Source organism: Mobula hypostoma, chromosome 3 (assembly GCF_963921235.1).
Source record: "Mobula hypostoma chromosome 3, sMobHyp1.1, whole genome shotgun sequence".
In the NCBI taxonomy this organism is placed as follows: Eukaryota; Metazoa; Chordata; class Chondrichthyes; order Myliobatiformes; family Myliobatidae; genus Mobula; species Mobula hypostoma.
The window spans coordinates 226,340,912-226,355,418 of NC_086099.1; the positions used below are offsets into that span (position 1 = coordinate 226,340,912).

The following is a 14,507-nucleotide window of genomic DNA, read 5'->3' on the forward strand; positions in this document are numbered from 1 at the left end:
CTGATGCTGTGCGCTCAGATCCCAGACTCTCCGATAATGGAAACATCATCTGCACATACACACTTTCAATGAGAATTCCCCTCTTCCTTCTGAGCTCAATCGAGTACAGGCCCAAAGCCATCACAACCTAAGCCTTTCAACCCAGGATCATTCTTGTGAACCTCCTCTGCACCCCCACAGCACAGCTTTCACTCACATTCAATGATTTAGGAACAGCTGCTTCCCCTCCGACATGAGACTTCTGATCGGTCCACGAACACTACGTCGTTATCTATTGTAGGAACTCCTTACTTTGAATAATTTGCAGGGTATTTTTTAACTTTTCACTGTACCGCTAACGCAAAACAACAAGTTTGACTGATCTTCCCCTACACGAGGGGCCACAATTCCTACAATCCTGTGATCCTGAGAGTTAAAACCTGCGTGATCGCACATGGACTGTGTGGTTATATCCCCGGACTCTAGTGATTCTGTGGCCGGTAGGTCTCCCGTCAGCACAGACCGAGCATCCCTGACCGCCCCCCCCCCCCCAAAGGGGAGACGAGGCCGCGGCACCGCGCCGGTTGCTCGTAAATTCCCCGGCTCACTTACCAGCAGAGCACGCTAGTTAGCAGCACAAATCCTGCCTCCCGACACCGGGGAGGGTCACTTCTCCGAGGGCGGCGGGCGGGCGGAACATCAACTCTATCTCATTGATTGGGACCAGGCGCCGCCATGCTAACTGCACTGCCCTCCCCCACCTCGCGGAGCCAAGATCTCGCGATACCGAGCGATGCAAATTACGGAGGCGACCGACCGCTTTCCGCGTTGCACATGCGCAGACAGCCAGCATTCGGAGGCTAAAGCGTCGGTGCCTGACGCGCGCCGCCGGCGGCTTTTGGCGGGAACGCGGCGGCTTCTATTTCGTTCGCTTGCGGAGAGGAAAATGGCGGCATGTTTAGTCTGGGAGGCTAATTCAAATGGCACAGATTTCGTGCAGAACATTGGTTTGTATCGCCGTCAGATATTGAGGGATCGGATTGAGGATATACAGCTGCCGCAAAACAAATTCTTTCGACATGTGCCAGTAATACCAAACCTGTTTCTGATACTGATCTCAGGCTCTCTAGTCCAGATGGAGTATTCACATATTTCTTCAGCACCCTCTCCAGTTTGACAATAACAATATCCTATAACAGGGAACAACAGGAATTCTGCAGATGCTGGAAATTCAAGCAACACACATTAAAGTTGCTGGCCAGGCAGCATCTCTAGGAGGAAGTACAGTCGACATTTCAGTCCTGACGAAGGATCTCGGCCTGAAACGTCGACTGTACCTCTTCCTAGAGATGCTGCGTTCACCGACTCCTATAACAGGGTCCTGGACTTATTTAAAAACGCAAACAACAGGAATTCTGCAGATGCTGGAAGTTCAAGCAACACACATCAAAGTTGCTGGTGAAGGGTCTCGGCCTGAAACGTGGACTGTACCTCTTCCTAGAGATGCTGCCTGGCCTGCTGCGTTCACCAGCAACTTTGATGTGTGTTCCTGGACTTATTTCATAGTTTACTGGCATAATTTACATATTACTATTTAACTATTTATGGTTTAACTAAGTATGACTATGACCCAAATCAACCCTAATCCACCACTTGCGCTAGCAGCTGGTTCCACATTCTCACCACGCTCTGCGTGAAGAAGTTTTCCCTCATGCTGCCCTTAAACATTTCAAGTTTCGCCCTTAATCCATGACCTCTAGTTGTACTCTCACCCAAACTCGGTGGAACATGTCTGCTTGTGAGACAATCTGTTCAATTTAGTTATAAATAATTTTTTAAAAGTTAAAATAATTTATTTCATGAGCAGGCATAGTTTTAAGGTGCTTGGAAATGGGTACCTAAGTTTTTCACGCAGAGTGGTGGGTGTGTGGAATGCACTGCCGGAGACAGTGGTGGAAGCGGATCCAACAGGGTATTTTAAGAGTCTCTTAGATAGGTACATGGAGCTTAGAAAAATAGAGGGCTATGCACTAGGGAAATTCTAGCCAGTTTCCAGAGTACGTTACATGGTCGGCACAACATTGTGGGCCAAAGGGCCTGTAATGTACTATAAATTTCTATGGTCTTAATGTCATTTCATGGTGAGAAAAGAAAAGGGATATTACTTGAAAAGCATGCAAATGTGTTTAGTTGAAAATTTTGAGAATATGTATGCAAGGTATTCTTTTATAGTATTGAATCTGTCATCTACTTGTAAGGGCTTGCATTCAATCTTCAGCACGCAATTGATTGCTAATAGCTGGGGACGGGCAGTACACACCATAGTCGTTCCATAAACTGACTGATGCATGAACATAGCATATCTACATTTCATTTATCATATCCCTTTTTCAGGGGTACTACACTTACTTTGATCCGAACTATACCCCTCATGATTTGGTATACCTCACCTCCCACCCCCTTCACCATTCCCATATACCCCTCTCAAATTATCCCCTTACCTGCCTCTCTGATTCACCTTTTTTTTGGTTCTCCTCCCCAGTCCCTTTCTTCCATGGTCTTCTGTCCTCTCCTATCAGATTCCCCCTTCTCCAGCTGTTTATCTTTCACCAATCAACTTCCCAGCCCCCTCTCCCTCTCCCGGTTTCACCTATCACCTGCCACCTTGTACTTTTTCCAACCCTCTCTCCAACTTCTTACCCTGACTCCTCATCTTTTTCCCCCATCCTGATGAAGAGTCTCGGCTCGAAACATCTACTGGTTACTCTTTTCCATAGATGCTGCCTAGCCCGCCGAGTTCCTCCAGCATTTTGTGTGTTTTGCCTGGATTCCCAGCATCTGCAGATTTTCTTGCTCTTGTGTTTATATACTGCAAGGGTCGGGATAAGGTGAAATGACTGCTTAATCTGCATCTTCCTCTTCAACTCATGCTGTTTCCTGAATGGAGGGACATACAACTACTTTGTCTACTATTGTTTAATATGGTAGAGAAATTATAGCACAGCCTTTGAAAAAGTAAACAATAATAATCTAATGCACATCATAAAAATATGTGGACTTCAGGAAGGGGAAGTCGAGGGAACACACACTTCCCTTTCTGTTCTTCGAGGGAACAGAGGTGGAAAATGTGGGCAGCTTCAAGTTCCTGGGTGAGGATCTAACCAGGGCCCAACATATCGAAGCAATTACAAAGAGGGCATGACAGCGGCTATGTTTCATTATGAGTTTGAGAAGAATTGGTATGTCACCAAAAAATTTCTGGAGATGTGCCATGGAGAGCATTCTGACTGGTTGCATCACCATCTGGTATGGAGTGAAAAAAGCTGCAGAAAGTTGTAAACTCTGCCACCTCCATCAGGGGCACTAGCCTCCCCAGCATCCAGGACACCTTCAAAAGGCAATCCCTCAAGAAGACAGCATCCATCATGAAGGACCCCCCATCGACCAGGACATGCCCTCTTCTCATTGCTACCATCAAGGAGAAGGTACAGGAGCCTGAAGACACACAATCAACATTCCAGGAACCGCCCTTTCCACACTGCCGTCAGATTTCTGAATAGACAATGAACCCATGAACACTACCTCAGTATTTTTCCTCTTTTTTTCTGCACGACTTATTTAATTTAATTTTCTGGTTTATAATATATACTTATCAAAATTTATAGTTTTTATTATAACGTATTGCTGCCGCTGAACAAGAAATTTCCGGACAATATGCCAGTGATACACCTGATTCTGAGATAAACAATGTATACAGGTCTCCACATTTAAGGAAGGTAATGCCTGATTTGGAGGCGTTGCACAGAAGATTCCTTAGGTTGACTGCTGGGATGGATGTAAGAAGAAAGACTAAGCAAATTGTGCCAAACCTCACATGAATAAAGAAAAAAGGAGATATAATCTGATTCTTAGGGGAATTGACAGGGTGAATGCTGAGTATGTTGCTCCCCCCCCCGTAAAAATATCCAGAACTAGGGTATATTTTTAGAATCAAGACAGACTGACGGACTTTTACTCTGCGAGGGAATTAAAGGATATAAGGAGATAGGGGTTATAGACCGTGCTACAGCCTGTAACAGGAAGGCATTGAAGTCAATGAGCAAAGGCGGTGTGCAGTCTAACAGCGAGTGATTGTCTTGGATTGTCTCCTGCCATTGCAAAACCCTGTTGGACATTGATAACGTAACCCTCATTTATCGGTGCAGTAGTGGAGGAGCTGCATGGCCTTGTTTGTAGTGAGGGCTAGCCTCAGGCCGTGGGCTTGCCTGTTGCAGCAGTCTAGGAGAGGAGATGCCGGAGGTCGTATAGCTCGTCGTCCAAGCTTGTTTGGAGGCTGGTCTCTCCTATCAGTGCTGCACTCCGATGTTCAATTGGTGAAATGACAAGCTGGATAGCATGCATGTGTACGTTCATCTTCAGACTGCCGAGAGTTGCTTTTTTTTTGCCAATAGCACCCATGCACCATCAATTTTGATAGCAGGGTGGAGATATGTCTCTACCAAAGGAGGTATAAGGCGCTCCTTCCCTTCACTAGCCTGCAGGTCAAGGTGTAGCACCTGCTTAGCCGCCCAGTCAGGGTTAGGTGAAGCCATGGGAACAGGTGGATGGTCGTATGAGCAAATGGTGCATATCACCTGGTTATGCGACCATTGACACCAGGTAGACAATCTCTGAAGAGTAAAGATAATAACTGGGGTCACCCATTATGTAAAGTAGTGGTCACCAACCTTTTTAAGCCCAAGATCCCCTACCTCGACCTCAGCGAAAGGCAAGATCTATCTAGTAAATCATTTAGAGAAAAAAACAGCTCAGATTGTACTTCCAATTTGAGGCCTTTTATTTGGGCGAATTGTATTTGAATTACACAAAATACTTTTGTCAAACTTTCAAATTAATTCAAACAAGAAAACATTGTAACTAGCATATCAAACAGGCCATAGCTGTCTTTCTTAAAGAATATTACAATACTTCACATCTTTAATTCTAAGTTTCATTATTTAATTTTATTTCAACACGAAAAATAAATGAATAAAAATTGACTGTTGCACTCAGTGTGATGACTGGGGCTGACCACTTTCTGCTAGTTCCCTGAAATTTGGCTCATTACTACAGACCGCCAGTCTGTGAGGTGTAGGGTTGCCAACTGTCCCGTATTCCCCCCGCTAAGGTAGAACATTCCCATGAAACCTTTCGTGCCGAAATGCTTTACGCCGAAGCAATTACCATTAATTTATATGGAAAAAAAATTTGAGCGTTCCCAGAACCAAAAAAAACTTACCAAATCATACCAAATAACACATAAAACCTAAAATAACACTGATATATAGTAAAAGCAGGAATGATATGATAAATACACAGCCTATATAAAGCAGAAATAATGAAAATTAAGCCAAAACCGATTGGTGGGGTAAAGAAAAGAAATTGGCACGTACGCGCATGCGCACACAGGTGCCCGCGCAAGGCTTCATGGTCATGGTAGTCTTTCTCGGGGTAAACACAAATGTCCCGGGATTTGACTGCTAATTTTGTCCGTTATTTGGGAGTGAGAAAGTTGGCAACCCTAGTGAGGTGTCTGTCGGTAAGTCAGCTCCTGTACTTAGAATTAATAATTTTCATCTGTGAAAATGCAATTTCACATAGATAAGTTGACCCGAAGTAGGCACTGACTTTTAGTGGTATAAAACCAACGCACACACCGCGCATTGCTCAGCCCCATCAGTAGTAATTGCCACCAGTTTATGAATGGGGATGTCACTTCCATGGACATTTTGTTTTAAACTCATTGTAAATATCTTCACCTCTTGTTCTTTCCTTTAATTGCAGAAGAGTGAAGAAGTCCTCCTTTGTTGTAAAATCCTGGAAAGCCATTCTGACAAATGCATTACATCCAGGGATTCATCGAACTGTAGTGAAAAATATTCACGTCCTCTGACAGTGACTCTACCCTCCTTGTCACTGTTGCAGGGCCAAGCAGTATGTTACGTATTGTGGTTGTGATGCCGTTTTTGTTTTTAAAGTCATTAAAAACAGTCTTTGTGGTAATGACTATTGCTTCCTTGAATAAATCGCCATCTGTAAGAGGCTTCTTGTGTTCAGCCAAGAGGTGACTTACACGAAATGATGCTTCAATACCAGCCTTATTTTGAGCAGCATGTTTTGTGAAAAACGATTGCTGGGCCTTCAACCCCAATTTCAGCTCAACTTTCCAGAAACGAATTGTGCTTTTTGGGGAGTAGGTGTTTTTAAATTTCTGATGGTTGGTGTTGTGGTGCCACTCCAGATTCCCTCTTTTAGTCAGTGCTTGTGTTTGGTGGCACAACATACATACACACTTGTCTTTCGCCAAGGTAAATAGAAATTCCTCTTCCCATTCTGGATGGAATTTGTATTTTTCGCCTTCTTTCGTGGAGCCTCCGCTATGCTATCAGGGTATCACGAGCGATTGCCCATGCGTCGCCTCTGATCTGAGCCGACATTTACGTGCTGGGCGGCACTTAATTAATTAGCTTGTTTATTTCGGCTTTTTTTTCTTAAAAATGTGCCGTGTGCATCCCGACTACTGCTGCACCACTGCATGCTTCGCGGCCCGAAGGTTGGGGACCACTGCCGTATATTGATGTTTGCGACCGTCAGCACTCTTATCCCTAATCTGATTGATGCAGCACAGGCTATGCTGAAAATGCGGTGCACGGTGGGGGACCTACACACATGCGCACTGGGCAGAAAGAATGGAACTAAACCCCCGCAACCCGGAAACAATCTGTCTTTGCAGACAGCTTTTTAGCGAAAATATTGCTATATTACCATTATCCTAATTAGTATTACTTACTCTTATAATGCTCACATTACAACAGTATTTGTGTATTTATTTTTGATTTTTCTTCAGGATCTACTAGGAAAGTCTGAAAGATCGACCGGTCAATCGCGATCGACGGGTTGGCGACCCCTTATGTAAAGACACTGCCCAGAAGAAGGCAGTGGCAAACCACTTCTGTAGAAAAACCTGCCAAGAGCAACCATGGTAAGGAGACCATGACTGCTCACGTCATATGACACAGCAATAGTGATGATGATGATCTATATTTTTAAAATATATTTATTTGCGTGACTATGTTTACTTGCTACCTTATACAAGCTTTGTACTGGGTATGTTTTGCAACTTGGTCCCGAAAGAGCACTGTTTCATTTAGTTGTATTCATGTATGATTGAACTTGAACTTGAGAGAGCAGGAAATTATGTCAACCATAATTTTAGTAAATTGTGCAGCAGGTTCAGGGTGCCAATGGCCTTTCTCTTCTCCTCTTCCCTATATGTTCATGTAAATTAAAACCCCAAAGGGCCTCTTCCTGTGCTGTACTGTTCTATTTTTTTCTGGTAAGATGGCAGCACGTTTGAACAAATAAAGGTGCACTTTTCTTTTTAAACTGTGCTTTTTATGATCGTCAGACTGTACAGGACTCCATGAACAATGGGTACAGGATCCGTACCGCATCAGTGATCATTTCAGTGTTTGGAGCAGCCGGCTGGGGCATCGAAGGAGCCAGTGGATGAGCTGGAGAAGAAGAAGCCAGCGCTCGGGTCAGAGAAGGAGCAGCCAGCAGATGGAAGAAGGAGAAACCGGCAGTCGGCCGGTGAAGGTTCGGAAGAGCTGACCTGAGTGCAAACCGTGTTACTACTGGCTACTCAAAGACATCGGCATTGGTGCTTGAAGGCAGTGTGCAGTGTTAGAGTGAGTAACTGCCTTGAACGTTCTCTTGTGATCGCAGGACTCTGTTGGACATTGATAATGTAAGATGCCACAGGCCTGTTACCCTTGTTTGGTGGTGAGACAAGTGACGAGGCAGCAGCGTGGTCTCGGTTGTAGCGAGGACTCGGCCTCAAGCTGTGCACTTGGCTGCTGCTGCAGCCCAGGTGAGAAGACCCTAGAGGCAGTGTAGTGTGGCGTCCATGCTCAGTTGGGAGCTGGCCTCTCCCATCAGTGCTGCCCCCAATGTTCAATCAATGGAATGACAGGCTAGATTGCCAGGAGCTGTACCATTATTGCATACCTCTCAGGGACTTGGACTATATATGTGTTTTCTTGTGTAATGGTGTGTGTGTCCATTTTTTTTTCTCTCCTGTTACCTTGAATGTATGTTATGCACCTTGGCCCAAGAAGAACACTGTCTTGTTTGGCTGTACGTATCCATGAATGGTTTGAATGATAATTAAACTTGATTTGATTTGAATTGATCTTTTGAGATACAGGATATGGGCTCTGTTTGTTGGCAAATATTTCTGGGAAACATGTTAGCTAATGTGTGGAAAGTGTAATGCAAAATTAAACAGGCATTACTTCTGTTACTCCATCAAAGTTCAAAGTACATTTATTATCAAATTATGTATACTATGTACAACCTTGAGGTTCGTTTTCTTGCAGGCAGCCACAAAACAAAGTTACACAATAGAACCCATTAAAAAAAGCTACATAACAAAGACTGTCAAACACCCAACGTGTGAAAAAGGAACTCATCCTCCAAACAATAAAAACGCTAACAAATAAGACACAGAACATGAACCACAGTGTCTCCGAAGGTGAGTCCACAGCCACGTAGCCAATTCAGCGCTATGGTCAGTGAAGTCAGTCCAGAAGCCCGATTCTATAGCCACAGAGCAGTTCATGATATCACCTCAGTGCTCAAGGAAGTGTTTATCAGCCATACATAGCTATCATTGTAATGTTGTTGAAGATCCTCTCACAATGTAGTTAGGCTGAAACTTTTTAAGCAGTTTTTATACAACTAGTGGTCAGGCTTTTCAGAGTCTGTCACTTGGCTATGTTTCTAGGCTAATATAAGGATCAACACACATCAAAGTTGCTGGTGAACGCAGCAGACCAGGCAGCATCTATAGGAAGAGGCGCAGTCGACGTTTCAGGCCGAGAAACGTCGACTGCGCCTCTTCCTATAGATGCTGCCTGGCCTGCTGCGTTCACCAGCAACTTTGATGTGTGTTGCTTGAATTTCCAGCATCTGCAGAATTCCTGTTGTTTGCGTTTAATATAAGGATCAGATTGTTTAATGGCAGCAGATTTCATTCTTGGTAGAAAGAATAAAGGCGTAGACTATTTTCCAAACAGGGAGAAAATTCAACCGTCAGAGGTACAAAGGGACTTAGGAGTCTTTGTTCAGGATTCCCTAAAGGTTAACTTGCAGGTTGAGTTGGTATTCATTTCGGGAGGACTAGAATACGAAAGCAAGGATGTAATGCTGTGGCTTTATAAAGCATTGGTTAGGCTGCACTTGGAGTATGTGAGCAGCTTTGGGCCCCTTATCTAAGAAAAGATGTCTTCGCATTGCAGAGTGTCTAGACGATGTTCATGAGAATGATTCTGGGAATGAAATGGTTAATGTATGAGGAGTGTTTAATGGCTCTGGGCCCGTACTCACTGGAGTTTCGAAGAATGAGAATGTCTTATTGAAAACTACAGATTATTGAAAGGCCTAGATAGAGTAGACATGGAGAGGATGTTTCTTATAGTGGGGGAGTTTAGGAACAGAGGGCACAGTCTCAGAAAAGAGGGACATCCATTTAAAACAGAGATGAGGAGGAATTCAGAGTGTAGTGAATCTGTGGAATTCACTGCCACAGATGGTTGTGGAGGCCAAGTCATTGGGTATATTTAAAGCAGAGTTTGATAAGTTCTTGTTTAGTCAGGGCGAAGGCTGGAGAATGGGGTTGAGGGGGATAATAAATCAGCCATGATGGAATGGTGGAGCAGGCCTATCTCTGCTACTGTTTTTAATGGTCTTATTCCCTAAACAATGTTTGTTGAACCAGATGGCTTTTAGTTTGGATATTGTAACCATTAGAGTTATGGTGTACTATCGCACAGAAACAGGCCCTTCAGCCCACACTGTATAATCTGTGCCCACCTGGTCTTCTGCATAATCTTATCTACCCATTGCCCTCCACACCTCTCTCATCCATGTACCCATCCAAACTTCCCTTCAGTGTTACAATTGAACTTGCATCTACCACTTGTGCTGATAGCTCGATCTACACTTTCACCACCCTAAGGGGGGAAAAGCTTGCATTTCTTCCTTCATGATGCTACGATATTTTTTCCACTGGAGATGGAAGGCTGCTTTTCCTGACATTTCTGGGAACCAGGGATACCTCCACGTGCCACTTAAGATAAAATCAAATTGGATTTGCAGGATAAATATGATTGAATATATACGTTCCACCATCATGATTACAGCTACAGCCCACCGTCCTGCAGTGAAGATTAAAAAAAGAGAACAGTATAAATTGCCCCTACAGAAAATATTCAGAGCAGTGCATTGTGCTCTATCCAAATTGAATTTGATCCTCATAAAGTGATAATAGGATTAAGATTGTCCAGCCGACCAATAATCCCAAATTTTGCAGAAGGAATAAAATCCAGGGATTTTTGCTCTTTGCTTCCATCATCTCTGGAATCTAAAGGAAAAAAGGAATAAAAAATAAGGATTTCCCCCTAGCAAACTTATTGGTAGAATTCCAGAACATATGTTATTACACTGCATGCTGGCAATGGAATGAGCAGTGTTAAAGTTTAAGAGTCCTTAAATTCTGTTATTCCACTATAAGAATTTTCTCACAACTGGTTGCACTTTCTGAGATCACGTTTCTTGGTTACTGTCTCACAATTTTGGTATCTCATAAGTACCCTGTATTGTAGAATTATTTAGTCAGCGGTGCCTGTGGGTAGCTGGCAGATGGGGATGAAATGAGATGCTACAAGGTGATCAGTAAAAGAGGAAAAGGGCTGAAGAAGAAGAAATCTGATAGGACAGGACAGTGGACCATGGGGGAAAGGGAAGGAGGAGGGCCACCAGAGGGAGGAGGTAGACAGATGAGGAAAAGAGAAGGGGTGACCGGGAGCCAGAGTGAAGAATGGAAAAAGAAAGAAGGGGTAGGTGGAGAGGGCCCTACAGTTACTCCTACTAATGGACACAGACATTGGTGGCCAATTAATTTTAAAACACGAAGCTCTCAAGAGATCCCACCATTGTGAGACAGTAATCTATAAATGTGACAGTAGACATCTAGTTGCAAGAAAATTCTTAGACTGGAATACTAACTGACCTGGTTTCACCTATCATCTGCCAGCTTGTACTCCTTCCCCCTCCCCCATCTTATATTCTGGCTCTTGCCCCCTTCTTTTCCAGTCCTGATGAAGGGTCTCAGCCTGAAACATCAACTGTTTATTCTCCCCCCATTGATGCGGCCTGACTTGCTGAATTCCTCCAGCATTTTGTGTGTATTGCTCAAGGTTGCCAACATCTGCAGAACCTATTGTGTTTATGTTGTGCCCCCCCCGACCTGTTTCCTAATCTAATCTGCTCCACTGTGTGTATCTTTACAGTTTAACTCCCCTGTCTGGTCCTGTCCTTCTTCATCTTGCTATCTGCTCCTTGATGTACGACCTGGTTCAAAGTTCAAAGTAAATCTATTATTAACGTGCACATATGTCACCATGTACAACCCTGAGATTCATTTTCTTTTGGGCTTATTCAATAAATTGGTAGAATAATAACCATAACAGAATCAATGAAAGACTGCAACAACTTGGGCTTTCAACCATAATGCAAAAAAGCCGCAAAATACACAAAGACATAATAATAATAATAAGTAAGCAATAAATTTCGAGAATGTGAGATGGAGAGACCTTGGAAGTGAGCCTGCTGGTTGTGGGAACATTTCAATGAAGGGGCAACAGAAATTGAATGAAGTTGTACTCTTTGATATAAGGAGCCTGATTGTTCACGGGTTCATCTCCGCTTCAGTTCTTACTGGCCATTCACTGCTCTTCCTCACGAATTCAACCGCTGCAGCTCAACCTAATCCCAACCCTCACTTTCCACTCCCATAGTTTCTGTTCAGGTTTTATGGAAAATATGTCATATCTCCTTGACCAGTAGAACTATCATTTGGTGAGTGAACTTGTGGAAGTTGCGGTAAGGCAAGGGTTAACATAATATCCAGGCAAATATAGAGTATAGACACCTCAGGCAAGAAAGATCTTTGAAGAACATAGCTTCCCCTTGTACACCAGGGGTTTGGAGACAAAATAAGTGATCCAAGGCACACGCAACAACGAAGGGACAATTGTTTGATTAACTTCAAAGTATCATCAGTTGTCAACTTTTAGTTCCTATTGACTTTTAACACCTGCAATGTGAATAGTGATTATTCTTCCAAATAAGGAATTAAAACATAAACAGTTTACCAAATTGTCAATATCTGTAATTGCTAGCCAGTTCTATATAAAAATACTATTTCTCTGTTCAAGATTCAGAACAGTGTGGTGACAGGACCCATGCTGTTAAAGTGTGGTTGACTCGTGAGTGTGAGTGTGAGTGTGCGTGTGTTCTGGGTCCAGTTATTTTATTTTATTATCAGAGATGACACAAGGAGTGACCAGATAGTTAAATTCAAGAGAATTGGAAAGAGTGGTGATAGACAAGGGGGGAGATTATAGCAGAGAGACTGAGATTAGGTTAAAGTAAGGTTAAAAAAAAAACAAGGCAAAATGTTAAAGAGAAAAAGTCCAAGGTTTATAAGGGACATGTAGGAGATGTAGATCCATGATTATTTGGAAGAAATAGAAAGGTCTTTGTGGAAGAGAAAGACTGGAAGCAAGTATGGTCAGAAACAGAAAGCCAATGTGAAGAAAAAAGGTAAGAGAAAGGCAAATATATTTCAGGTCAGAAAGGTGGGGAATCATAGCAGGACAGAAAGATCAAGCTCAGAAGAACTGACCGAAGCAGACATCAAAATCAAAAGTTTGGAGAATTCCCAGCAAACAGCAATAGTGGGGGAGTCAAGGACCAGAGGGCACAACCTCAGAATAGAGGGATGTCCATTTAGAACAGATAAGGAATTTCTTTAGCCGAAGGGTAGTGAATCTGTGGAATTTGTTGCCATAGATGTATGTGGTGCCAAGTCATTGAGTATATTTAAAGCAGAGCTTGATAGGTTCTTAACATAGAACATAGAACATAGAACATAGAATAGTACAGCACAGTACAGGCCCTTCGGCCCACAATGTTGTGCTGACCCTCAAACCCTGCCTCCCATATAAGTCCCCAACTTAAATTCCTCCATATACCTATACCTGATTAGGAAGGACATCAAAGGTTACGGGGAGAAGCTAGTTGAAGTTGAGAGGGATAATAAATCAACCATGATGGAATGGCGGAGCAGACTCAATGGCCTAGTTCTGCTTCTATGTCTTATGGTATTGTGGTCTTATATTGTTGGTGTATAGCAGTGAGGCAGAAATTGTAAACACAGAAAAAAGGAGTTCAGTCTAGTTACATTTTAATTTAATTACCTTCATTCATTTTTTGAGTAGTTCAGGTGATGTGTGATAGTGGAGAGGTATTAGAATGAGAAAATTGTTTAAACACATCTCATAGGGTAAAAAGCAAGATCAATGATTTTAATGATTTCTTTGACCTTTGACATTAATGCTATTTTGTTTTCCTTTTGCGCTACCTGGCATGTTTTCTGATTTTATCCCAAAGTACACAGGTTGATAGGATGGTTAAGGAGGCTTATGGCATGCTTGCTTTTATTAGTCAAGGTATTGAGTTTAAGAGTCAGAAAGTCATGTTACAGCTCTATAAAACTCTAGTTAGGACATATCTGGAGTATTGCAGACAGTTCTGGTCACCCCATTATAGACAGAATGTTGAGGCTTTGGAGAGGCTGCCGAAGAGGTTTACCAAGATGCCGTCTGGATTAGAAGGCAGATACTTCATGGGAGGTTGGAAAAACTTGGGTTGTTTTCTCTGGAGTGGTGGAAGCTGAGGATGATGTAAGGGTTCCCAACCTGGAGTCCATGAACCCCTCGGTTAATGGTAGGGGTCCATGGCATAAAAAAGATTGGGAACCACTGTGACAGAGGTTTATAAAATTATGAGAGGCATAGATAGAGTAGACAAACACTGTCTTTTTCTCAGGGTTGAAATGTCTAATACCAGAGGGTATACATTTAAAGTAAGAGGAGGTAATTTCAAAGGAGATGTGAAAGGCATGATTTTACACAGAGAGTGGTGTCTGGAATGTGCTGCCTGGGGTGGAGGTTAAGGCAGATACATTAGGGACTTTAAAGAGATGTTTAGATAGTCACATGAATGTGAGGAAAGTGGAGCGATATGGACTCAGTGTAGGCATAAGGGACTAGTTCAGTTGGTTATTTGATTACTAATGTGTTTGGTTTGGCACAACATTGCGGGCTGAAGGGCCTGCTCCTGTGCTGTACTGTACTATGTTCTATTGTATGTTCTAGTGCGATAGTGGTATTATTTACAGACTTCATTTTTAAGATTTGGTTCTTAAACCTGTGGGCTATAGTGAAGGACAAAAAGTCACTCCCTCTCCATCTAAAATTAATGCTTACATTTGCTATCCCAAGGACTGTTGGCAGTTTGTAGGTAGAGTGGAAATGGGGACAGCAGTTAGATCAACAACCTCTCTCCAGCACACTAGGTCT

At 43.0% G+C, this 14,507-nt stretch overlaps 2 protein-coding genes across 5 annotated transcripts in view; both read right to left on the bottom strand.

Moving 5' to 3' along the window:
• cpsf1 (cleavage and polyadenylation specific factor 1) overlaps nucleotides 1-732 on the bottom strand; it is a 147,012-nt gene extending 146,280 nt beyond the window's left edge. For all 4 annotated transcript variants that reach the window (XM_063044660.1, XM_063044663.1, XM_063044662.1 and 1 more), the window contains exon 1: nucleotides 592-732. The gene's annotated coding sequence lies outside the window, so the exon portion shown is untranslated. The remainder of the gene's footprint in view (nucleotides 1-591) is intronic.
• Nucleotides 733-8,916: 8,184 nt separating this feature from the next.
• slc39a4 (solute carrier family 39 member 4) overlaps nucleotides 8,917-14,507 on the bottom strand; it is a 59,851-nt gene continuing 54,260 nt past the window's right edge. Inside the window, exon 12 of the mRNA XM_063044664.1 lies at nucleotides 8,917-10,444. Within this exon, the coding sequence (XP_062900734.1) occupies nucleotides 10,313-10,444 (132 nt within the window). The 3' untranslated portion in view covers nucleotides 8,917-10,312. The remainder of the gene's footprint in view (nucleotides 10,445-14,507) is intronic.